The 23,202-nt window shown below is 38.1% G+C and overlaps 1 protein-coding gene across 2 annotated transcripts; it reads left to right on the top strand.

Annotated features, from left to right (window-relative positions):
- Positions 1-1,152: 1,152 nt before the first annotated feature.
- Positions 1,153-22,255, top strand: npr3 (natriuretic peptide receptor 3). 2 transcript variants are annotated; one of them, XM_026931486.3, is made up of 8 exons: positions 1,153-2,153; positions 10,441-10,563; positions 11,043-11,218; positions 17,040-17,175; positions 17,905-17,999; positions 19,254-19,374; positions 19,473-19,557; positions 20,920-22,255. In XM_026931486.3, exons 1-8 carry the CDS (start codon positions 1,499-1,501, stop codon positions 21,026-21,028), a joined length of 1,500 nt encoding a protein of 499 aa, XP_026787287.1. In that variant the 5' UTR covers positions 1,153-1,498; the 3' UTR covers positions 21,029-22,255. The 2 variants fall into 2 exon arrangements, with proteins under 2 accessions (XP_026787287.1, XP_026787285.1); XM_026931484.3 differs by having other exon boundaries at positions 19,470-19,557.
- Positions 22,256-23,202: the final 947 nt, after the last annotated feature.

The following is a 23,202-nucleotide window of genomic DNA, read 5'->3' as shown; positions in this document are numbered from 1 at the left end:
GTTTACAGAATCCTGTGTAATAAGGTGCTTAATATTCAAGGTCGTACTGGATTCCAAAACACTTTTAATGGCCCCATGGGAATAATTTGAGTTGAATGACGTTAACAGGCTAAAGATAACACTTATTAAAGGGCCTGTTCAATAAACTGTGTGTAAGCATTTTGTGTCCACATACCCATAATTACCTAATAGCTTAATGCTCAACAAGTGTCCTGGGTAATCTATATGCAGATAAATTGCTTATTTGCCACAAACTTGGTACACAGTTTAGAAGAGACGTGAATGAAATATTGTGCCTTGCCTGGAAAGTGTGGGCGAGTCATTTTCAGTCTGCCACCTTAATGAGGCCTACTAAATCTTTCCATGTTTTCTATCTACGCTGAAATGTTGCACGCTGCCACAATATGGACAACTTGTATGTAAACATATATTCAGAGCAGGCATCTGAAGTTGAAATGTGCTTTCTTTTAAATCGTTTTTAAGGTTTTTACTTCAGAGTGTTTTTAAGCTGATCTTTTTAACCAAGACTGCTGTACTGTAGTGCATCTTCCACTAGATGCCACTCTGTAAGAGCTTTTCATTTTGATGCTCTGCTTTTAGAAAGCAAGCATTTTGTCAGTGTCAAGGGAGACAGTGAAATGATAATGGTGGCCACAAAATGAGTAATAGTTGGTGTGTAGTAGTAGCCTAATAGAAGATGACAGCAGATGTGGAATTAAATTTCTTTTGATTACCCTCCAGGATTTTCACTTGTATGGACAGGTTTTTTTTAATGGCTCGGTCAGACACTTTTTTTTGTAAAGGTGGCTGGTGGTTAAATAACAAGAAAAATAAAATTAAATAATACAAATACCCTTGAGTGTTCATGCTGGTCATACAACTAAGTAGCACGTGCTTAATTACAGTGCAGCTTAGTTCTTTTGCCCACAGTTGAACAAATATTTTGGCTACCTTTATGCATGAATCAGAAAGAAAAGTGCACAAAGGCTAAGGAAATAAACAGCACTGTAATATGCACAGTCAAGGTTTTGAGGTAAATGAGACTCAGGGACCTCGTGCTGAAGGTGAGAGACTGGGTGAGACTGTAACTTTAAGAGAGAGGTGGGCTGCGCAGAAATGACGCAGGAATAATAATGAAAAGGATGCTTCAAAATTCCACACACCGACTGCAGCGTGTGTGGTTAACGAGCAGCCCAGTTAATACACACAAACAAGAGGAATCACACAGAGAGCTGGGGCACTTTAGATGCAGATGCAGAGACTTTAGCCAAGTAAAGAAGGGCTGTGTGCTGGAGAGCTCAAGTTAACCTTGCAGAGCATTTTATTCATTCAAGTAAAGAGAAAAAAAGACTGGAGTACTTTTGATAAGTCAAATTTGCTGGAGAGAAAGCTTGTTAGTGTCTAATTTTTTTTTAAACTGGAATGATCAATTCCTTTAGATCCTTAGCTGAAAAAGTGACACTTTGTTAGTCTGAGAACATTTGCAAGAACCTGCAGCATGTTGCGCTTCTCGTGTCTCTGCCTTTTCCTTTGGGCGCTCGAGTCGAGCTCGAGCCAAGTGAAAGAGGACGTGGACGTGCTCGTGCTTCTGCCTCAAAACAACTCGTACATGTTCTCGATCTCGAGGGTCGCACCCGCCATCGAGTACGCGAGAAAGCAGCTGGCGCGAGGGCCCTTGGCCGGCTTCAATTTCAGCGTCAGATACGTCAACTCCGAGTGCGGCGTCAATGCGCTGTACGCGCTCGTGGACCGCGCGCGCCGCGACCGCCCCGACCTGATCCTCGGTCCCGTGTGCGAGTACGCCGCCGCGTCCGTGATCCGCGTGGCGTCGCACTGGCAAATCCCCGTCATCTCAGCAGGTGCCCTGGCGTCCGGCTTCAGCGACAAGAACTCCGAGTACGCGCTGCTCACGCGCACCGCGCCGAGTTACCTTAAGATGGCCGAGACGTTCGCCACGATGTCGCAGCACTTCGGCTGGAAGAGCGTGCACCTGATCTATCTCGACGACAAGGAGGAACGCAACTGCTACTTCACCGTCGAGGGGGTCCACGCGCTCCTGGAAGGCCAGCACGACATCTCCGTCTCGATGATGGATTCCAAAGAGTCGCTGGCGTACTTGGACGAGATCGTCAAGTCCATACACGAGCATGAAGGTAGTAACCACTGTACATTAGAAAAATTATTATTATTATTATCATTATTATTATTATTACATCTAACTTTAGATCCGACATGCGCATTTGTCTTCAGTTTGTAGCCAAATATTTTCTTGCATTGCTTCACAACACCACAACTTCTGTTCAGATGGGTAAGAGGTCATCTGAGTCGTACATGTGGGGAAAAAATGATCAGAATTTTGACAGAGCAGAAGTTTAGGAATGTTCAGTACCAGCTGTAGGATTAAACAGTCCCCTGAGCATGCACAGACTTTTTCCCCTCAAAGTTTTCAGATTACAAGAAGCACAGACATGTAAAGTGTTGTTCACCCCTGCCAGTGCTGCTGAGAGGATTATAAGAGACTGTCCTGCTTTCAGGAAGGTTTAGTTGTCATTTGCTATGAATGAATTACGAATACTGTTTTGTATTTCCCTACTGCATGACCATTCTTCAGCTATAACTACTACCAATTCAGTAACTATAATAAAACTAATAAGAAAGTTATATCTACATGTAGCTGGGATCTTCTTTCTCATAGCATGTTTGTAATTATGAATGTGTGGAATGTAAATCTGCACCTGCAGACATGCCCTGGGAGTTTACTCGTTGATTTTAGTAAACATGTAATTCTCGAAGTACACAACTGTAGCTAGGTCTATAGCTTGGATCACTTTGCACACCATAACACACCACACCAGGGAGTACACATGCAAAATGTGTTTGTCATTCATCACCATGCGAAAAAAAAAAAAGAGTTTTCAACACATAAAACACGGATGGTTGTTGATTTGCCAGATAAGTTCTTCTTTCTTTGACCTGTTGATCTATTTTCATATATGTTTGGTTACCCAGAATGCTGCTGATAGTGCTATCAGCGGGATTTAGCCCTTGCGTTATCACTCAATAAAGAGAGAAATGCAGCAGCGCTTTAGTCCTTTAGACTGGTCAGCTCACTCACCTCCTAATCTGTACACTCTGCTCAAACAGATCAGCTTCCAAAGCTTCAACTTTCATGCTCATACTGCCGTCAACACCATCGTCCCCATCGTCTCATAGGTCTATAACTAGTGTAACTGCATCTTATAGCTGCATTGCATTCTGGATCTCAGAGTCCAGTGTTTGCAGCGATGTTTTGAGTACAATGTCTACGCTACTTCTACATTGGATTTCTCATTAACACGATTTTGAACATCGCTGAAAAATGGTGAGTGTTTTTAGGAGCTAACAGTAAAGCCTAATCGCTATCTTTTATGTTTGAGATCATTGAAATTTTTCTTCTATTAGCATCATTGTAACTGCATTAGCAATGTTCTCCTGTGACATCAGCATCGCACACAACTGCAAACTTCTCACGGAAATAACGGAAATACAACACCAACCAACAATTTAGCACCAGAATCACTAAGCACATCACAAATATTTCAATATAAAGATATTTAATGTGTGTTAGTGTGAACAGTGTGGCCAAACATCACAGTTTTAGAATTGCACATTTGATTCTTGGAGTTGTTAAGTTCTAAAATTAACTATTGATATGCCACCTCCATGACAACAAGTTGGTTGTAAGAGTTGCAGGAATGAAGCTAGTCCCAAAAAGCACCACAGAAGATGGAGCTCCTGATATCCATAAAAAAAAATCTGACATTTTGGCTGTGCACATCATCAACACGCTTATCGACACAAAGGAGGCTGGGTAAAATGAAAATGCACCTGATACTCACTGTATGCTTTAGTGCTGTTTTTTCCCGATAGTGGTCCAGGATTTATGTGAAGATTGATGGCCTTATAAGTTCAACCGGGATATTTAAGCCTAACACCAGGTTGTCTCTGCCAGGAGGTTAAGACTTGCTCATACTTGCGCATCCACATAGAAAATCAGTGTATTGTAATGACCATTTCAGTCTCCAGATTTAAGCCCTATTGAAAATGAGTGGTCTAAATTGTAGATGGCAGTCCACATGCACAAATCTATGAAAGTTAAAGAGCTTGAAATGTTCTGCATGGAGGAGTGGTCCAGCATCCGTCTGTCTCCAAACTTGTTAGACATTGCAGGAAGAGGCTCAGTGCTGTTATTCTCTCCAGGGAGGGCTTCACCAATTATAAATGATGGGGTGCCAATAATTTTGAAAAATTATCGGCAAAAAAAAAAAAAAAACACCACTAAACTGCTGGCCCCATATGTTTAAACTGACATACACAAGAGTTCTAACTATTCATTTTTGCTCATATTCACAAAAGTAATAATATAATAATACACTATAGTAATTTTACATCAGATCTATAATATTCAAATTGACAACTGTGAAAATAATTTATATTTTTTCCCTGCCATTTGTTGCTTAATTACAATTCAAAAATACAATAAAAAAAACCACTCATAAGTTATCATCGCAGGATTTACTCTGAGAGCCGCCCACACAGACCAGGAATATCATCTGCTTTACCATGATCCACCGCCCCCGCTACATGTCTTACTAGAGCAGAACAAGCCTAAAGAACAGTCAGAGAGAGAATAAACATCAGACCACTCTACAGTTCTACACATCACAGGACATTTCAACGTTAAAACCACTATCGATTTCTCACTGTATAACCAATTTCTGAGCAACTTCTCAGTTTTACTTATCACCTTCTGTTCTAGCATCTGCATTCATCATTGTCTATTAAGAAAAAGCGAAATCAATGTGTAGCAATTAAGCGATATAGCTGGAAGTAGTGAACATGTACCCTGTAAATCTGTAACCACACTTACATGTCAATTTGATATAACTGTTGTGAGGAAATATTTCATGCTTAAAAATCCTGAGGTTTTCTATTATGGTCTACCGACATGTTCAAGAAAAAGACCTGTAAGGACACAATTGTTTCCATGCAATATTTAAATATTTAATTACGTCAAAGCAAATCGGTCTGTTATGCCCCAAAATAAGTGAACAATCAAGAACTGCCAAAAAAACATTCTGGTGGTAATTTCTTAATATCCTATTAAAAGGCTTGTTTATATGTGATGGGAGTGGTCTCTTTCAGGATGACTCCGCCCCCATGCACTGGGTTAGAGGGCTCACTGAATGGATTGAAGGTGTGAAAATGATGTAAACCACATGCTATGGCCTCCACAGTCACCACATCCCAACCCAGTTGAACACCTATGGGAGATTTTGGAGCGACGTACTAGAAAGCACTCTTCATCACTATCATCAAAACACCAGTTGAGAGAATATCTTTTTAAAGAACGGTGTTCATTTTGGAAGAATGGTGTTCAAGACACATTGAAGCTGTTCTGGTGGCTCGTAGTGGCTCAACACCTGACTAAGACACTTTATGTAGTTCTTTCTTTTAATTTGTCACCTGTCTGTAAATCAGACCAAACTAATAATTTCTTATCCAGCTTTTGGCTGTAATTCTTTTGTCTAGTTTTCTATTCAGTGGCTAAATCCTTATACTTGATGGATCTGCACAGGCCTTAGAGGATGGGATCAAAATGTCATAATCACAGTTGTTATGGCCACACTTTGGCAGCACACAATCATTGGTCACTGAATCCTCTGCTTAAGAATTGTAAATAGTTTTTGATCTGCATCTTCAATTACACAAGACTTAATGCCCAATGCAAAAACTATTTTTAAAGCAGTCAGAATTCTCTATCTCCACAAGCCCTGGCTGTACTTTCCATCCATTATGGCCTAAGACTGGAATTTTCTGTCTCTAGTGATGCTGCAGGTCTCCATACTTGTGCAATACCCAGCTACAGATACCAATACTTGTGCAAGCCCAGCTCCAGATATCGCATCACTGTCTTATATCATGTGGGTTTTGCCCTGGATTGCTTTTGATGGTTTGACAAAGGCCACACCCAACAATACTACCTTGACATCATGATTGACATTGTTCTCTTAGAGGCCATTTACACAAAAGCCTTTCCATTCCAAATTCAAATGGAACATTAGGACAGTTAACACAGCATGATTGTCTTTATCATTTGGATTTTGCCCTGGATTGCTACTGGTGACTTGAGCGTGATGGCACCCAACTAACCTTTCTTGACTTGCAGAATGATGACCATGAGGAAGTAGTGGAAGGGAAAAAAAACAACAGTCTGGTGATGTCTGTCTTAATATAGTTAAAAATTATGGTCCAATTGAAATGGACAAACCCACAATATTATGATAATTTTGCTGGTCTTATCAAGTGGACCAGCCAAGAGTAGTTCATCCTAACTGACTTGAGAAATGTGTGTTTCCAGGTAAGACATGTAGTGTAGGTGGCGCTATTTTGGGACTGACAATATCAGCAGTACCATCTGTTTGCTGTGCCTGCTACAATCCCAATGGACAAAGTGGACACATTTTTAACAAAAAAAGTGACATGTTCCCACAAAGAGGGATCACTGTTCTCCCACTAATCATTTAATAAGTGGGATGGATCACATCCAAGTATGATTATGTAGTCAGCTTATTTTGGGGATAAATATTTACAACTGCTTGGCTAGTCAGCACTGTTGTGGGATGTTAGTGATCTGCTTATTCAAGCTAATGTTGCTTGCTTCGGTTTACCCAGCCTGAAAGCAACTGGTCTTTTTCTTTGTCACTCCTCCTGATACGGACCTGTAAACATTAGCAACTATCCATGTTATCAGTGTTTACCAAGACAGCTAGCAGCAGGGAAGGTACTATGCATAGTTCATAGCAGCAATATATGCAAAATAAGATCACATGAACAATATCTCATGCACTTTTTATATATTGTGGTGGTCTTACCAGAAAACACTTAGGAGAAAAGGATCAGAAAGCAGACGGGTTGCCACAGGGGGGCTTTAAGTTTAAAAAAATCCCCATCTAGATCACAGGACAGAGAGTGCTATGCATATTCACTGCATTACTTAATTAATTGTAAGGCATGTTTATTTTACAAACATTCCATTGCCTGTGAGTTTGAGATATTTTAAATATAGACAGTGACTGACCTTTTCAGTAAACAAAAGGATTTATAACAAATTAACTCATAAATATCACCCAATGGAGGTCCAAAGTTCAGCTGCAGTTCTTTTTTCCACCTGAAATCTATTCCTAATGAAGACCCTGTTAGCAATGCACAATTTATAAGCAACCCATTACAACCGTTTGTTTTACAGTTACAGGTCTATGCATGTCACCATCTAGATTTTCTTCTCTCCTGGAGTCATCTTTGTTTTAAACCTTTCAGAAGCAAGGTGGAAGGCATCATTGGGAATATTGATGCCTCATTTTATCCAGTATTATTGTCTATACTTTTTATGTTTTTACAGTCTAAAATCTGCTGCTGTGAATACAATAACATTAACGGTGTGCTCAAGCAAATCTATCCATTTAATGATATGATAGAGCACATCCAGTTAAGGAAGGGTGTGTATTTTAACTTCTATAAAATGAGTTTTATTTTGAATATATAAGGAAAAGAACACAACAGTGCATGCTGTTACAGGAAAATATTTAATGATAGGGTTGTAATGTGGCCCATGGTGTGATGTATTAAAGAGCAACGTCATACATTTTATCCATTTATAGTTATGTTTAATGCTTAACATCCACAAACCACAAAGTTGGTTCCTTTTATTACTTACATTATGGCAGCTATAAACAGTCATACCCTCACCAGCCTCCCTTTTTCTTCTTTTGTTCTTGGAAAACTTTAAATCACAGCTTTCTTCTGACTGTTACAAAGCGCTGACACGGGTGACTACTTCCATAAATGCCAAATAAACATCTCATCAAAGAAAACCTCACCATATTTAATTACACATGTTCTTGTAATTCTGGTTCTTTAATTCAGAAGTTCTTGTGTAAGTTCTTGTGCTACTATAGAAATGATAATGTATTACAAGTACATTAATATAAACCTGTGATTTGAATTACAGCCAAATTACTGTCTGAGCTGTTCGTCAGTAATTCTGACTAAACAGAATTGAGAATTCAATAAATATAAATAAAATTATAGGTCAGAGTGATTTGGGTGGTGGATCGTTCTCAGCACAGCAGTGACACTGACTTGGTACTGTGTGTTTTAGTGGTATGAGATTATCATGTACAACAGTGTTACTGTTTTTTTTTTTAAAGAATGTACACTTACTGGCCAAATCATTAGAGAGACCTACTCAGTTAATCCAACTTAAGTACAGACTAAAGCTCGGCTCTTTCCTCTAACGTTTCCATTGCTGGTAAAGTTTCTCATTACTGTTAATGAGAAGTCTTTAATTCTGATAATATGAAGGTGCTCAGTGATCAGTTAAAGTTTTCTTGATGTTATGCATCTCTTGGAGTCTGTGTTGGTGCATGAGTAGTGACATATGATAAAAATGGATTATTTAGCACCTGTAATTTCAGTGGCTAATTCAGTGTTAATAAATCAGCAGGTACTAAGTCATGAGGACCTACCTGCAGCAGTGCCATAGCCCATTCATAGCATCACTATAGGAATTTACTGTTACCACTCCAAAGTTGATTATTTTCCAATAACAGTACTTCCCAAAGTATATTTATTCCTGTGGAACTGCAGCAGTTTGCCAATGATTACAATTTTTAAATTTAGTTTATAGTTATATTTGATGTTGTGTAACAGCCACAAGACAAGTGATCTCAGTTATAGCCTGCACTACTTTCTGCACTGCTGTTATAGAAAAATATATTCCTTCTATATTTAAATTTTTACATAAATTATATATTTTACAGTTTAGGACTATTAAACTTATGTTTTTGACATAGATTAGCATATATGACAATAACCTTTGGATTCTCACACAGTATGTGCATGCTGCTGAGGATAAAATATTCTTGGAAAGATTGTTTCATATTCTACAGCCTACTGCATTGTGCTAAGCAAATATATTTTATGATTAACTCACATGCACCTCCAAGATACTGTATCTAAGATATAGGACGAATAGTTTTTGGACATTTGTGATTCTGCAAATTTTCAGTTGGCCCTTTTTTTTTTTGTCTGGTCTAATGATCCTGTGAGATTTTGGAGTACAGCCAGAATTACTCTCTGATATGCTTTCATTTAAACAATTAAATTGTTCATCTGTTATGTAAGATGGTAATTAGGCATAACCAGCAAGCTAGGCTGAGATTTTCAGTTACAGTGAATCAAGTGTACTTGATGAGGACGGAATACAGTGTTGCAATGTTTTGACAGTGAATGACGTGCACTTCATGCCATGAGCTGGCCCAGTACAGGTCTGCTGAGTGGTCCTTGGGGGTGTAGACGAGGGAATTTACTAAGCAGAGATATTATTTCTGAGCAGAGTTATTATATGCATGCCACAGGTTTGCACAGCAGCATCATATGCATACATGCGCTTACGGCACTGCGCTTTTAAAATAACCCTCTGTGAAATGTGTGGCACAGCTGACAGTAAACGTGCCATGTGCTGCCCCTCACATTCCGCAGCTCATTTGTAACTAGTGTCAGTGGGAAAATCCAGATTTCTGAAATATTGCTGGCTGGGGTTGTACCCCATGGAATCAGCGTCGAGTTAACACAGGGCCGGTAGTGTTGTACGCACTCTGTAATTAAAGGGTGCCATAGAGCACGAGTACTGAGGTGAAGTTTGTCCCACTCATCGGAGGATATTTCAGGCGGCACGCTACACTGACAGAGTTGTGGGGAGTGTTCCAGAGCTCTGAATCTTCCTATTTATGGGACACTTAAAGATTTTTTTTTAAAAAAATCTGTTTGCATACTTGTTTGTTTGTTTATTTATTTTTGACCTTTTTGCTCCATGGGAAAATATTTCATACACCAAACTTTTTTTTTTGGTCGTCTGTGGAAAATGAAGCTATTTTGCAACATTTACAAGGCATATGCTTTGCATAATTATTTGTACATGCTGAGTTACCATGTACACATCAGGCTGACATACATCTGTTCCTGGCAAATTAATTGCTTTGGTAACCTTTGAATAAAAGCCAGAGAATAGAAGTTTAACTGTTTAACAAAATCGGCACCGAGCACTGTGTCAGAAAAGGAGCCCCTTAATGTGCGGTTTTGATTCATGGCCTATAAATCGTTTACGAGAATGGTGTGCTTTATTGTCTTCCCATTTATGTCATGCACATAATCAAAAAGGCACATTTAAACAATTAATCTTAATAAGTAAGGCTGTAAAAAAACGGAAATGTACATACACAATTCTGCCAAAACTGCAGGAAAACACAGTGACATCATCATCCTCATCACCACCACATGTAAAGACTTCAGCAAGTTCACTTACAAATTGCTAATAAGCCTTTTTTCTTTACTTTGCAGTGGTAATCATGTGCACACATACAGATGTGGTAAGGGAGATCATGCTGATGGCCCACAGACAGAGACTGACCACCAGTAACAGGCTCTTCTTCAACATTGAGCTATTCAACTCCTCCTCCTATGGTAAAGCTCTTACACACATTGCCTTATACTATGTGGTGATAGAGATAGAGAGCTTATCTGCATAGTCACAAAGATCCACAGCAGAGTGCTATTTTCCCACTCTGACCCTGAAAATGAAAGGGCCAAGACCTCCAGCTCTTCTGCTGGATAGAGATTACATTCAGGAGCTACAGGCTCTAAACATATTGTGTGCATGTATTAAATGTTTTTGTAGTTCAGGACAAGGGCTGTCTGTACAGGAGCTATAATTGTTCAGTTGGTCATTCAGTTGAATTGAATTCATTCAATTGTTTATCCATTAATTAATTAATTAATTAAATTAACACAAAAATGTCCCAAATCTATGTCAAATGAAACACAGTTATCCATGTAATAACTTTCTTCCCAGTGAATCCAAAGAAAATCCTGATCAGTGTGTGTTCATAATTTGTGATTTGTTAATGCAAAAAAAAAAAAAAAACCAAACCATTATTTCATAGGCGATGGATCTTGGAGAAGAGGAGACAAATATGACAATGAGGCCAAGGCTGCCTACGCTTCCCTGAACACAGTGACACTACTGAGGTCAACCAAGCCCGAGTTTGAGAATTTCTCACTGGAAATGAAAAAGTCCTACCAGAGGGGGGACGTCGATGTTTGTGAAGGCTGCAATAATGTACGTAAGTCTTTCAAACAGAATAGTACATTAAAAATGTTGGTAGGTCACACATTGTTCATATTAGAAAATTATCCTTTACAATTTCATTTATTTACAAAATAGCATATTTGTCCAGTTGATGGATGTATTCAATACGATACATATTTGACATAAACTTGTGTGTATGAAGGACCTGTTAGAAGAGATTAGTGCTTTATTGTCCTAGAAGCCTCATTCAAGACCTTTAAGTCACAGAACAAATTTAAGTCCTCAATTTTCAAACCTGCACTCTATCCACTAAGAGGCGAATGGCATGAACAGTATATTAGAATCAACTGGAATCTGACCCTTTACAAAGTGCGCTTTTTAGTAATGTGTATTCTACTTTTCTCTTCTATTCCTCTTCTATTCTATGCAAGTCTTTTTCTTTGATTTGGTGAAAACAAGTGGCGCATTCTCATATTCTCATATTAAACCATAATCTGTTCTGGAAAACTGAATTTTGTAGTGATTTCCAGAAAGGTTGGAATGCATATTCTGTTTTTTTTCTCTATTTTCTCCTTAATTTGGTCCACTAGCCAGCTCTCCCCTATCATACGATAGTTACCAACCAGACAGAGGGGAGAGACATGTGAAGACAGCAGCTGCATCTTTTCGAACTCCTCACAGGGCAGTATAACACATTCGGAAGAAAGAGCTATCTACCCTCTTCCTCATACATGAGCTCACAAATGCCCAAATTGGCTATTGTCGCCTGTGATTGACAGGGGAGAGAGAGTATGCCATCCCTCCCACCCAGAGAACCCAGCCAATTTTTGCTCCCTTGGCTCCCAGCCACTCGGGAGCCTGTATCCTGTTATTTTTAAAGTGTTCTAAGCCCATCTTAACTTACTCAAACAGCTTTACAAATAGTACTAAAATGCCACTAAGATTATCACAGCATATCACTAGAATTGCCAAAGTAACTGTTAGTGTATTTATAACAACAGTAATAATGATGATAATAACGTATTCCACCTTTTTCTCAAGAATGTGTTCTCAGTGCTTCTCAGTTGCAATAAAAATGTTTGAGACTCATTTCAAAGGTTGTTTATCATGGCAAAAATGCACAATATGGACACAGTGAAACAAAAAAATGAAACAATGGGGGAAAAATGCTTTTTTTTGTCAGTACACTAGCACCACCTAGAGGTAGTTCAATCAATTAAAGTGACTGTCTATTGTCTCGTGATGAGGATGTTTAAATTTTCAAGCTGAAACAACATAGATAGCATCCTTTAATGTAGAATTTACCTTCTTGGATAGTGGGAAACCAATATTTAATACAAAGACAATACCAGAATCCAGTACCTGCACTATGTAAGTGTTTTGAGAGTCTGAATAGAGTTCAGATTCCATAAAGTGGTTGTATGAGGGCGCAAAGTGACACTGTTCAGCCTGGCACTTTGAAAAGCCATCAGCGATTTATCACGGTGGGCAAAAGGAGCTGCCATGTCGAAACAAAACATCTTTGATGAATTGGCTCGCTGAGGTTAATAAGCTCAGCAGGGTCCCTGCTACTTTCTACTGGCTTACTTGCCAAATCAGCAGGAGCCTCAGAAAGCCTGAGGTGGCCTTTGGTTAGGGACCACTGGCTGGTGTATTGCTGTCAAAAACCAACTGCATGTGAACAAAGAGCATTCTTATTCCCGATACAAATGTCAAGCCTTCAGCATGCCAAGCACAATTACTTTATTGTATGAGCCCTTCATTTTACACTTCCCTTGTGAAAATATGCCCTTAGAGGCCAGAAATCTAAGTTTGATTTGCCAGATCACAAATGTGTCAGGAGCTTGTAGCAGAAGCTTGTAACATCTGTCCGTTTATGCCGAGTCTGGTGTTGTGTCGATGCATACTAAATTACTCACTATGCTGGAGAATAACCGCTTTATTCATTAAGGGAGGTGATAACTTTTTTTGGATCGCCCTACAGTCGGGTTGTGTTCTTTCAGCGGGCCAAGACTGTTTTCAGCAATTCATGCATGCTGCATATGCAAAGTGCTCAGCACATACATAAAGCTGCAGGAGAAATTTTAATGAATGCTTGCCTGTCTAAATCAATACTTCATTTTTCTGTGCATGCTCTATGTATTTACTGAGGTGATCAAGGTGAGTTAATATGAACTATCATAGAAGAGAATTGGGGTTTGAATCCATAAAAAATCCTGTGACAAACTGAACTGCTTTACTAGAGTCAGAATGCATTTTTTTCTAAATATCCACAAACACCAGACACACAAAGATGAACGAGTGACAAAAGCTTAACACTGAGAAAGAACAAATCTGCAAACGTGGGGAATGTTCCCTCTCAGAGGATGTCTGGCTTATAAATGTGTCTCTGTCTGCATTATCTATAAGATACAGCACGGCTTGTACAGCAAGAGATGTAGATAAGAGACAAAGACACTCATGTTCCGGCTTCAACAAAGCTCTCTAGCTTTCTGCCCACGCATCATTATATAGGAAGCTTTTACAGCAAACTGAGCAACCCGCTGGAACACCGTACAAAATCAATCAGTACCAGACCTAACATCTTTGAAAGAATTATTTAAGTTCCCGAGTACAAATATTTGTATGCACCGATGACCAGTAGGTGGGTCTGTTGGATTACAACACAGTTATTGGACAAGTGCAATATATTTTATGATTACAGGAGTGTTTTCCAGAAAAAAATGCATAAAGGCTTAGGGAAAAGACTTAGGAATAGCATGCAATTTCACCTAGGCGACAGTTTTGATGTGTAGCAACATTTATATATGTACGTATGTAAAGTTTTTTTTAAAGGAAAGGCCAAAATGTGATATGTCTTTTTAAATTTATAACCTATGGAACATTATTGCACAAATTAGCACTGGATTGACAAGGCTTGGCAGGAGTGTGTCAAAAGGGTGGTGATTTCTTCTTAGCATTATCTCAGCCCTTGAATGTGCGTCACTTGCAGTCTGTCAAATTCAAGATTGGCAGTGATATTAATCCTGAGTAGTTACACATTTTCAATACAAATGTTTCTGACAGGCTGCTTAAATGAATTGGAGTCATATGGTGGCAACATTATGAACTATAAATCAATGTTTGACTAGACTTAACAAAATCAGACAATGTGTGAACAAATGCTGTAATTTATAAGACAGTTCTGTCTGATCATGGTTGACTGAGCTTGTCTCTGGAGACATATTCAATGCTGAATTAATCTCTGCACTTCCATTCACCTCGCCAGACTGCACATAAAGATAATACCATCCCTGATTGCCTTTTTGTTCAAAGCATGAACAGATGACTTTTTTATGGGGTGTTAAGGAAATCAGAAGCCTCATGGGACCTAAAATGACCGTGACAGATTTGCAAAAAAGGGAAGGGAAGTTACACACCCAACATGTATTATAGATAGTTAATTCTGTCTCATACATCTTGAGCTAAACAGGGTGTCACCATGTTCAGGACACTCAGTTACACTGAACCAATGTTGTCTGAACCAGTGAAAGTGATCCTTGTTTTTCTTCCTAGTCTATTAGCTACATTTAAATCAAGGCTGTGTTATATGGTAGTAACAGTAGGCCGACACTGGATAATTCTGCACCAGAGCGAGGAAGCTGACATGCGGTTGCTCATTTTGGTGCTTGTCCCAAAGGAAAGTGCTACAGGCAGGAACACTGAGGCTAATGAGCTTAAAGCATAGATTTGGTTTGGCTAATGATACATCCATTAAAGACTTAAAGGTTGAGTGTATGTTTATTGTGAATGAACAGACAGATACTTATGAAACTTCAATACTAACAGTGAATTTGTCATTTACAAAATCCGTTGCCAGAATATGACCTAAAAACAAAAAAGAAAGCCATAAGAGGCATAAAGTGTTTCTTTTTCAAAAATAATTTGTCCAGGGGGATTGCTTTATTTTAAACAGGCTGCAATCTGTGAGAGAGCAGAGCATAAATCAAGACCCACAACAGTGGTCTCTTTCCAGAGAAGATGTCACCCCTCGGTTTAACATCTCTTTCTTATGACACGTCAGGCTGAAGCTCTGGGTGGTCTCTATGGTTGGCTTTTCCTCAGCAACCTGACTATCAATTCAGTGAGGATTCCCAGGCTTTTGTGGAATTGTTTTCCCCCAAAACTTGGCCACGATATTGTCTGGTCCAAATAGAGGAGGGAGCGAATCTGACCCGGCTGACTGGTTCCATTCTTCCTACCACAAGGCAGGCCATTAAGACGGAGCATTTTTCTCCATATTTTTTGAGTAAAAGCTATAAATTGGGCCCAAATCTGAGGACTGAGACAGAGGCCGTTCACATATGGTGTGTTACTAAAGCTGTTACCAACAGCGCCTGATCTCAAGTGCCAGCAGGGTTTATGTTTCACAACGACATATTTCAGATGTGGAATGTCCATCCAAATACATTGTGTTGCTGAATTGCAAACTGCGCTTCCTGTAAAAACATTGTGGGCTTCATTATCTGAGTGCTCAGAGACGTCTATGTGGCTCACACGTCCAGAAAAGAACATGTATATAAACAGTCCTATAACCATATCAGCTTTTCCTGCTGTTCCACTCATGTTAAGCAGTTGAAGGTGAACCTAAATACATGGTGATCCCCACCAGTCACTGAATCCTGAAGCAGCAGTCCCACTAAGCCCTGGGTTTTAGTATTGTTTGCCTTGGGACGCCCACACACAACATAGCGTAACACAGGAATGGACCAATAGTCCCTATCATAACACAAGCAACTATTAATGTTATTCCTTTGGTATTTGAATCTCTTGTGTATGTTTCATTTAGGCTTTTATTAGCAGCAGTTAAAGAATTTAATGTTATCAGCAAACTATTATTCTGTCATGATTACCTGTAATTTCTGGTACATTCCTCAAATGATGGATGGATAGTGTGAAAACTACTAGTTATCTATGATAGGACTTCAAAATGTATAACCTACAAGTGTACTTGGTGCATATATCCTCAAAAAAAGGTATTAAACTGTACCTTTCCTCATTGGTGGAGTGGACCCCTTATCTTCTGTACCTTTAATATGCATCTTTCACCTGGAAATGTGGATATAATGCACCTTGAAAAATGATTAAAGTAATGTAATTGGACCATAAAGGTACACTAGATGTACCTTTTGAGGTAAATAATGCATATTAAAGGTCCAAAGGGCGGATATTTGATGGTACCACCCTTTTTATGAGAACATACTTTGCAAGTGGGAAAGATAAATATGGTAACAAATATAAAGATATATAATAGGAATAAATTGCCGTACACACGTATTTAATGCTAATATCCACATATGGGCATGACATTATCAATAACATTTACTTTCAAGCAGGTTTTTAATAATTTTATAATTAAACTTTATACATTTGCTACTTAAACTTGTACTTACTACTTACTTCTTATTACCTAATACTGATATTTTTTTTGTATATATTCAAATATGTATGTACATATTCAAGACGCAAGTATTATTATTTAAGTACTATTTTATGACAGTTAAAGTATGAGTATGTTTTGCATTGTGAAGATTTCACACGTTACTATGTAGTTTAAAATCCAATGTAAAATAATTATGCGTGCTATATTGTAAAACTACTTGTATCTACCACATAGGTACCTATTAAATACTAGGTGCTTAATGTGCTGTAAAATAATCTGATACCAAAATGTTTTTTTTTTGCTTGCAATTTCTGAAACATGGTTCTAGTTTGAAATTAATTAAGTAATTAAGAAATGAATCTGTAAGATGTGGAGATTGTAAGATTTGCCTTTAGCCCTATTTAATTTTTTTGACATTTTTTGTTGCAGATAAACATGTTTATGGAGGGTTTCCATGATGCTTTACTACTATATGCACTTGCCTTAAATGAGACAATCCACAGTGGTTATAGTAAGAAGAATGGAACGGAAATCACACGCCGAATGTGGAACAGAACGTTTGAAGGTAAAGGGAAAAAAAATTAAAATAACTTTTGTTATTTATTCATATGCTTGTTATGTATGCAGCTGGCCTAAGTGTGACCTTTTTAGTGTAAACTGACAAGCGCTTATTTATATTCCTAAGTGTTTCCTGAAATATGTGACAGTTCAGGAAAACAGATCTGTGATGGAACCAGATGGGAAAAAGTAAACAGTGGCACATTTTACAGTTCACATTTTTAAACTTAATTTTAGATCTTAATATGAATATAATTAATAACCACAATATATAAAAGAGTCTGTGATAAGAATATTTAAGGCTGCAGAATTCTCACTGCAACTTTTAATTCACTTTAGTAGTAAACAGAGTTGTCAAATATTCTTTCATTCATAAGCTTCACTTACAGCGTAGGTGCTCAGCCCTGTCTGCTGCCCAAGCTGTTTCCATCAACCGCAAAACCAAAACCAATAACATAAAATAACAATGTTTTGTTCTGAGGGAATCATCAGGAACAGGGTCATGTTTTCTTGTTAAATGAAATAATATTTTAAAAATGTCAAGAATTTGGGAACACAGACGCAGGGATGAAATTACCATTTCTGCAGACTGTGCCAACAAAACCGACGGGAGGCAGATGAGATTTCCTGTTGTATTGGCCGCCTGGAATTTTCTCGACTATTGCCGGTGTTTTCCTTGGAATGTCTGACTATTTTGGCTAATTAATTTTCACATTCCTTGCATTCTATTGCACAGGGATTGCTGGCCAGGTGTCTATAGATGCCAATGGTGACAGAAATGGAGATTTCTCTGTTATAAGCATGACAAACCGTGAAGCTGGAACGTATGAGGTAAGAGAACTGCCTGATTATGCCTGTAGGGTATGTGGACACAACGCTGTAAAAACTATTACACTATTATAATAAATTAAAAGTTATTACACAGTGTCATATGCCTATTTTAACCCCTTAAACTCCTTGAGTATCATTCAGTTATTTATCCTAAAAGCATATTATTCAGGAACTAGAGTAAATCTGCTATTAAATGTAGTGATTAAAGTGCAACAACTGGCCCTTGGAGTTAAAGAGGTCCCCAAGTCTTTAGGTTGTCTTAAATTAGTCACCTGAAGAATAAACACCTGAAAAATAAAAAGGCAGTTATATACCACTCTTTCAGTGTCGAAGCCTTTGAAAGAGAATTGTAATGACATGGAAATGAGTCTGACTGCAGCATGCTGTAAAAATGCAAGAGCTTTACCATACATAATGTAACCATCAATATATTCTACAAACCAAAGGCCGTATTCAGAGTTGAGTTACATACGAATAGTGAGGAGTTAATACCAAAATTGCTCCCATTGGTAATCAGACCTCAGACGTAACTCTGGACTTGCGTGCGACTCAGAAATTTTTATGGGGGTTGTGCATGTCTATCCTTTAAACCATAGGCGTGTTTTCTGTACAGAAGACCACATCGAATTAACAAAAACACTGGCAATATTTTATTAATTTGACAAATCATAGCAAATTAAAAGCATGATGTCGTAGGTTACAGACCATGCACACAGTACAATTTCATGTCCTCAGTTTAGTGTCTCATGGCCACATGTCAGCCAAACAATATTTAAAAAAAAATAATACTTTTATGGTCATTTGCTCAAACTCTCAAGCAGTAGATACAGAGTTTTTCACCCCTGCCTAAGCTTTGCGCATTCTGTCGCTGGACTTCTAGATCATCTTGCAAAGAGTAGGATGTGCTGGATCACGTGCTATTTTATAAGTTGCCATATAATATAGATGGAAGCCATATTGTTAAATTAAAGCGGTGGTCTATACACTATTGAAAAACCTTACCTCAGACACCTCTACTCAAGAAAAATCTGGCAACGTCAGAGGACCCCGAGGACTACCAGCAGGTTATTTTAGTAATACGTAACTGTGTAAACCAACTCTCAGCACAGAGAACTGTCCTGGCATAAAAACGTACATATCTTCTAAACTTAAGTTGCCAACGCCGAATATGGCCCAAAGTGTATGTAAGGTCTTTATCATGTGCCATGGCACTTGGACTGTTTTGTGTGAATCATTGTGTCTTTGTTTTCTTAGACTCTCATGAACTACTTTGGCACTAATGGAAGTTTTCAGCTCCTACCTGGCTTTAACAGTGAACGGTTCACTCTGCGAGGAGCACCAAGGCCTCCCCTGCCAGAACACGCTGACCAATCATGTAAATTACCTCTGATGCCTTCATGCATAATGTAGTACCATTAGTAGGCTACCTGTGTAGTAATTCTTACTAATAACTTCATTTTCTCTCCTAAGCAGGTGGACTAGGCTTATCAGCAGTGACTGGAATCATAGTTGGCGGACTTCTTGGAACAGCACTACTTATGGCATTCTACTTTTTTAGGTACAAATTAAGCCCTAATTTTGACTAACCCCAAAACCATTTCCAGCATACAAGTCATTATTAGGTAGTGTACTTATAAGTCTAGTAAGTCCATTATACTATGAGCATTTGTGGAAATATGGCATTTTTAATATGTTACACACCTATTATACTACAGTACTGAATGTATTTATATCTTTGGTTTTGAGAGCTGAGTACAGTGAACATAGTGAAGATACCAAAATTGCAACATGTTAGTATTTAGACCTGCGAATCTGAGACCTAGCTGTAAACATAGCAGCTCTCAAGCAGCTGTTTGAAAACAGGTGTAATATGATCCCTCGTTCTGGTGCACGTCAAGACTCGTGTTGCAGCATTTTGCACTTTCTGTAAACGAGTAATAGAACTCTTTGATGAACCAGATAAAACAGAATTACAGTACTCCAGTCTTGGCGCAGTTTTTTCACAAACAGAGACTCTAAATAATCCAACACATCTTTTATCTGATCTCTTTACTCGATAACAAGGATGTTTATTTTATCATTATGTAGCTGCAGAAAATTACGCTGCATCGAGAACTTGATGTCCTTTAAACAGTCCAAAAAAAAAAAAAAGACCTATGACGGTCAGGAGCTAGGGACATATAAAGCTGAGTATTTTCTGCGTACAGATAAAAATAAATGTTGTATTTAACTTTTTTCCTGTTTAACATGAAACCAGATCCAGATAGATTGAAAAAGCAGATCATATTTTTGTATGTGGCCAATATAATTAATTTAACAACATGGCTTCCACCTCATTATTCGGCAGCTTATAAAATAGCGCTTGATCCAGCACATTCTTTTTTTTACGTGATGAAACAGAGACATTTTGCTAAATAGAGACAAATTAGCAGATGTAGCAAATTACAGTTTTTATCGTAAATAGGATATTCATGACAATCACACTCATTTAATATTATTGACTATTCACGGTTTATTTGCTTTCCTACTTCTCAGTTGGAGATTAAGTACATTCTCTTTCTTTTATACTACATTGCATTACATATGTTGCATATTAAGTGCAACTACATTTGCTTTATCTATCTATGCTTTGTATCATCACATTCTTCTGGCTAGAAGAAAATTTGTTTTTTAAAAAAAACAAGGGTGATCTAGACACATTAAAAACCCGTGTTCAAAAAACTATATACAGAAACTGTCAAATCTGTAGAAAATATAAATGGGCCATACAGGAATAAAACTATAGCACAAGCCTAATAATGGCAAAAAAAATCCCCCGTTTATTGATGAATATGGACCACAAACAACAAAATGGACCATAATAGAAGATGAGTATACCACTTTTCTATTCAAAATTAAGAATAATGTATATGTTCTTCAGAAAGAATTACAGGATAACCATTGAAAGGAGGGCACGGCGGGAACAGTGTGATGGAAAGCATCGTCAGTTACGAGAGGACTCCATCAGATCCAACTTCTCAGCAGCATAGGTTCTGCCACGTAAACAGACAAATGGAAGTGCTGGGGAAGGTGTGTATCAGATATGTCCAAAGACTCAATAAACACCACCCCTGGATTCCTGAAATATTTCAAGACATACTGTAGTGTTTTTTTCTTGTAAATGTCTCTTGTTTTTGACTTTTGTAAACTCAGGAAAGTTGTATTAATTAAGGAGAGCTGCTCACAAGGCTTCATGAAAAAAAGGGTTGGTCTGTTTTTGCTCAGCTACAGACTTTGTGCCTTTTAAGCAAGCTAGCCTTGATGAGGAATCTGTCCCCTTTTTCAGCAAGTCAACTGAAATCTTGGGTTGGTGGAGACTGGCAGTGATGAATTAGGGGCATCTCAGTGGCTCAGATGAAAGGAGAGGAAGTAATTTGTTCAAGATGGACTGTTTTTTTATTCATGCCTCATTATAATTAAGGTGAGGGATGAAAATTTAGCTTTTCTCTCATGGTTTGAGGGAATATTTGACAGGGACACTGATCAACACAATAGTAATTTGAGTTAAGACAGGAAGATCATAAGCTCATGTATAGTATGGTTATAATTTGTAAACCTGAGCGTAGCACATTTTACACATTGTAAAATTTGTTAAAAATCTAATCAGTAGAAGCCAGTCTGCCAGGTGATTGGGGAGAAGTGACTCTTAAAGTAAAATAACGGAATTCCTCATCAAAATCTTTTTGGAAAAAGCTATGTTTATAAGGAGAATTTATATTGCACATGTAAATGGTTAAAAAATCATATCTGTATCTAAATTTATTATGTCAGGAAATGTTCATTAGTACACTATCAGATTCATATAAAATCTATATAATTTTTTCATTGTGTCAAATACTATGTGTTAAAGTATGAGATGCACATGAAAACCTCTCTTCAAAGTTTGTGCAAATGCATATCCTAGGACTTTATTCAAGATTAATGTAATGGCAACTGTGTACTGATGTAAGTAAATGGATCAACATAAGATTGTGATTGTGATGTTATTTATTGATTTTTTTTGTAGAGGTTTTAATTTCCTAATTGTTGATTTAATATTGTTTTTTTTTCCTTTTGTGGAACTCAAAAAATGATTTTGTAAAGAAAAAAGTTTATCTGCCTTTTCAGAGCACATTTTGCTTGATAACTGTGTACATGGCTTTGTAAACAAACCTAGTCAGAACTGTAACTTATTTATATTACCAGTACATACTGACCAATAAAGAAAATTATTTTAACCACTTGTAAGTTGAATGTAATTGAAATTTGATGTTGCAAAGTATGAAAACAACAATAATAATAATAATAATAATGATAATAATAATAATAATCAATGCTACAAAAATTATTAGCATTTGTGTCTGCTTCTAGCTCAGACGGCTACAGTACAGTGGCAAATAACACAGGTTAGAAATTCCTCATGGATCTGAAACAGGGTGTGGGCAAACAATCTTAGAGTGCAGAGATTCTCTGGCCTGGTTTCTTGGACCCAGATTAACACTTCTCTTGGATTAGAAATGTAATGTCTAGCCTGAACTATTTAAGCTACCACTAGTCGTGTCATAGGTGGTTTTACACTTTACCAACAGGGGATGCACAAAGCTGTGTAAATATTAACACATCCAATGCACCAGAAGCACATCATACCACAACCTCATCAAGATATGCTGTAATTTAGGCAAAATCAGTCTACTGTAATAAAGTTACCAAATATTTACAAGAGCAATGCAAAGCAAAGCATCTCCAAAGTGGCAGGTCTTGTGGAGTGTTCCCTGTATGCAGTGGTTAGTACCCACCCAAAGTGGTCCATGGAAGGACAACTGGTGAACTGGTGACAGGGTCATGGGAGCCCAAGGCTCATTAATTCACGGGTAGTGAAGGCTAGCCCATCTGGTCCTATCCAACAGAAGAGCTACTATAGCACAAATTGCTGAAAAAGTTAGTGCTGGTTATGATAGAAAGGTGTCAGAGAAGAAGTCAAGCTGGCGGAGGCAGTGTAATGCTCTGGGCAATGTTCTGCTGGGAAAGCTTGGGTCCTGGCATTCATGTGTTTGACACGTACTACCAACCTAAACATTGTTGTAGACCAAGTACACCCCTTTATGGCAATGGTATTCCCTAATGGCAGTGGCCTGTTTCAGCAGGATAATGCGCCCTGCCACACTGCAAAAATTGTTCAGGAATG

This window comes from Pangasianodon hypophthalmus, chromosome 24 (assembly GCF_027358585.1).
Source record: "Pangasianodon hypophthalmus isolate fPanHyp1 chromosome 24, fPanHyp1.pri, whole genome shotgun sequence".
Taxonomy (NCBI): domain Eukaryota; kingdom Metazoa; phylum Chordata; class Actinopteri; order Siluriformes; family Pangasiidae; genus Pangasianodon; species Pangasianodon hypophthalmus.
Note: the sequence above shows the minus strand (reverse complement) of the source record. Positions and strands in the feature narration are given on the sequence as shown.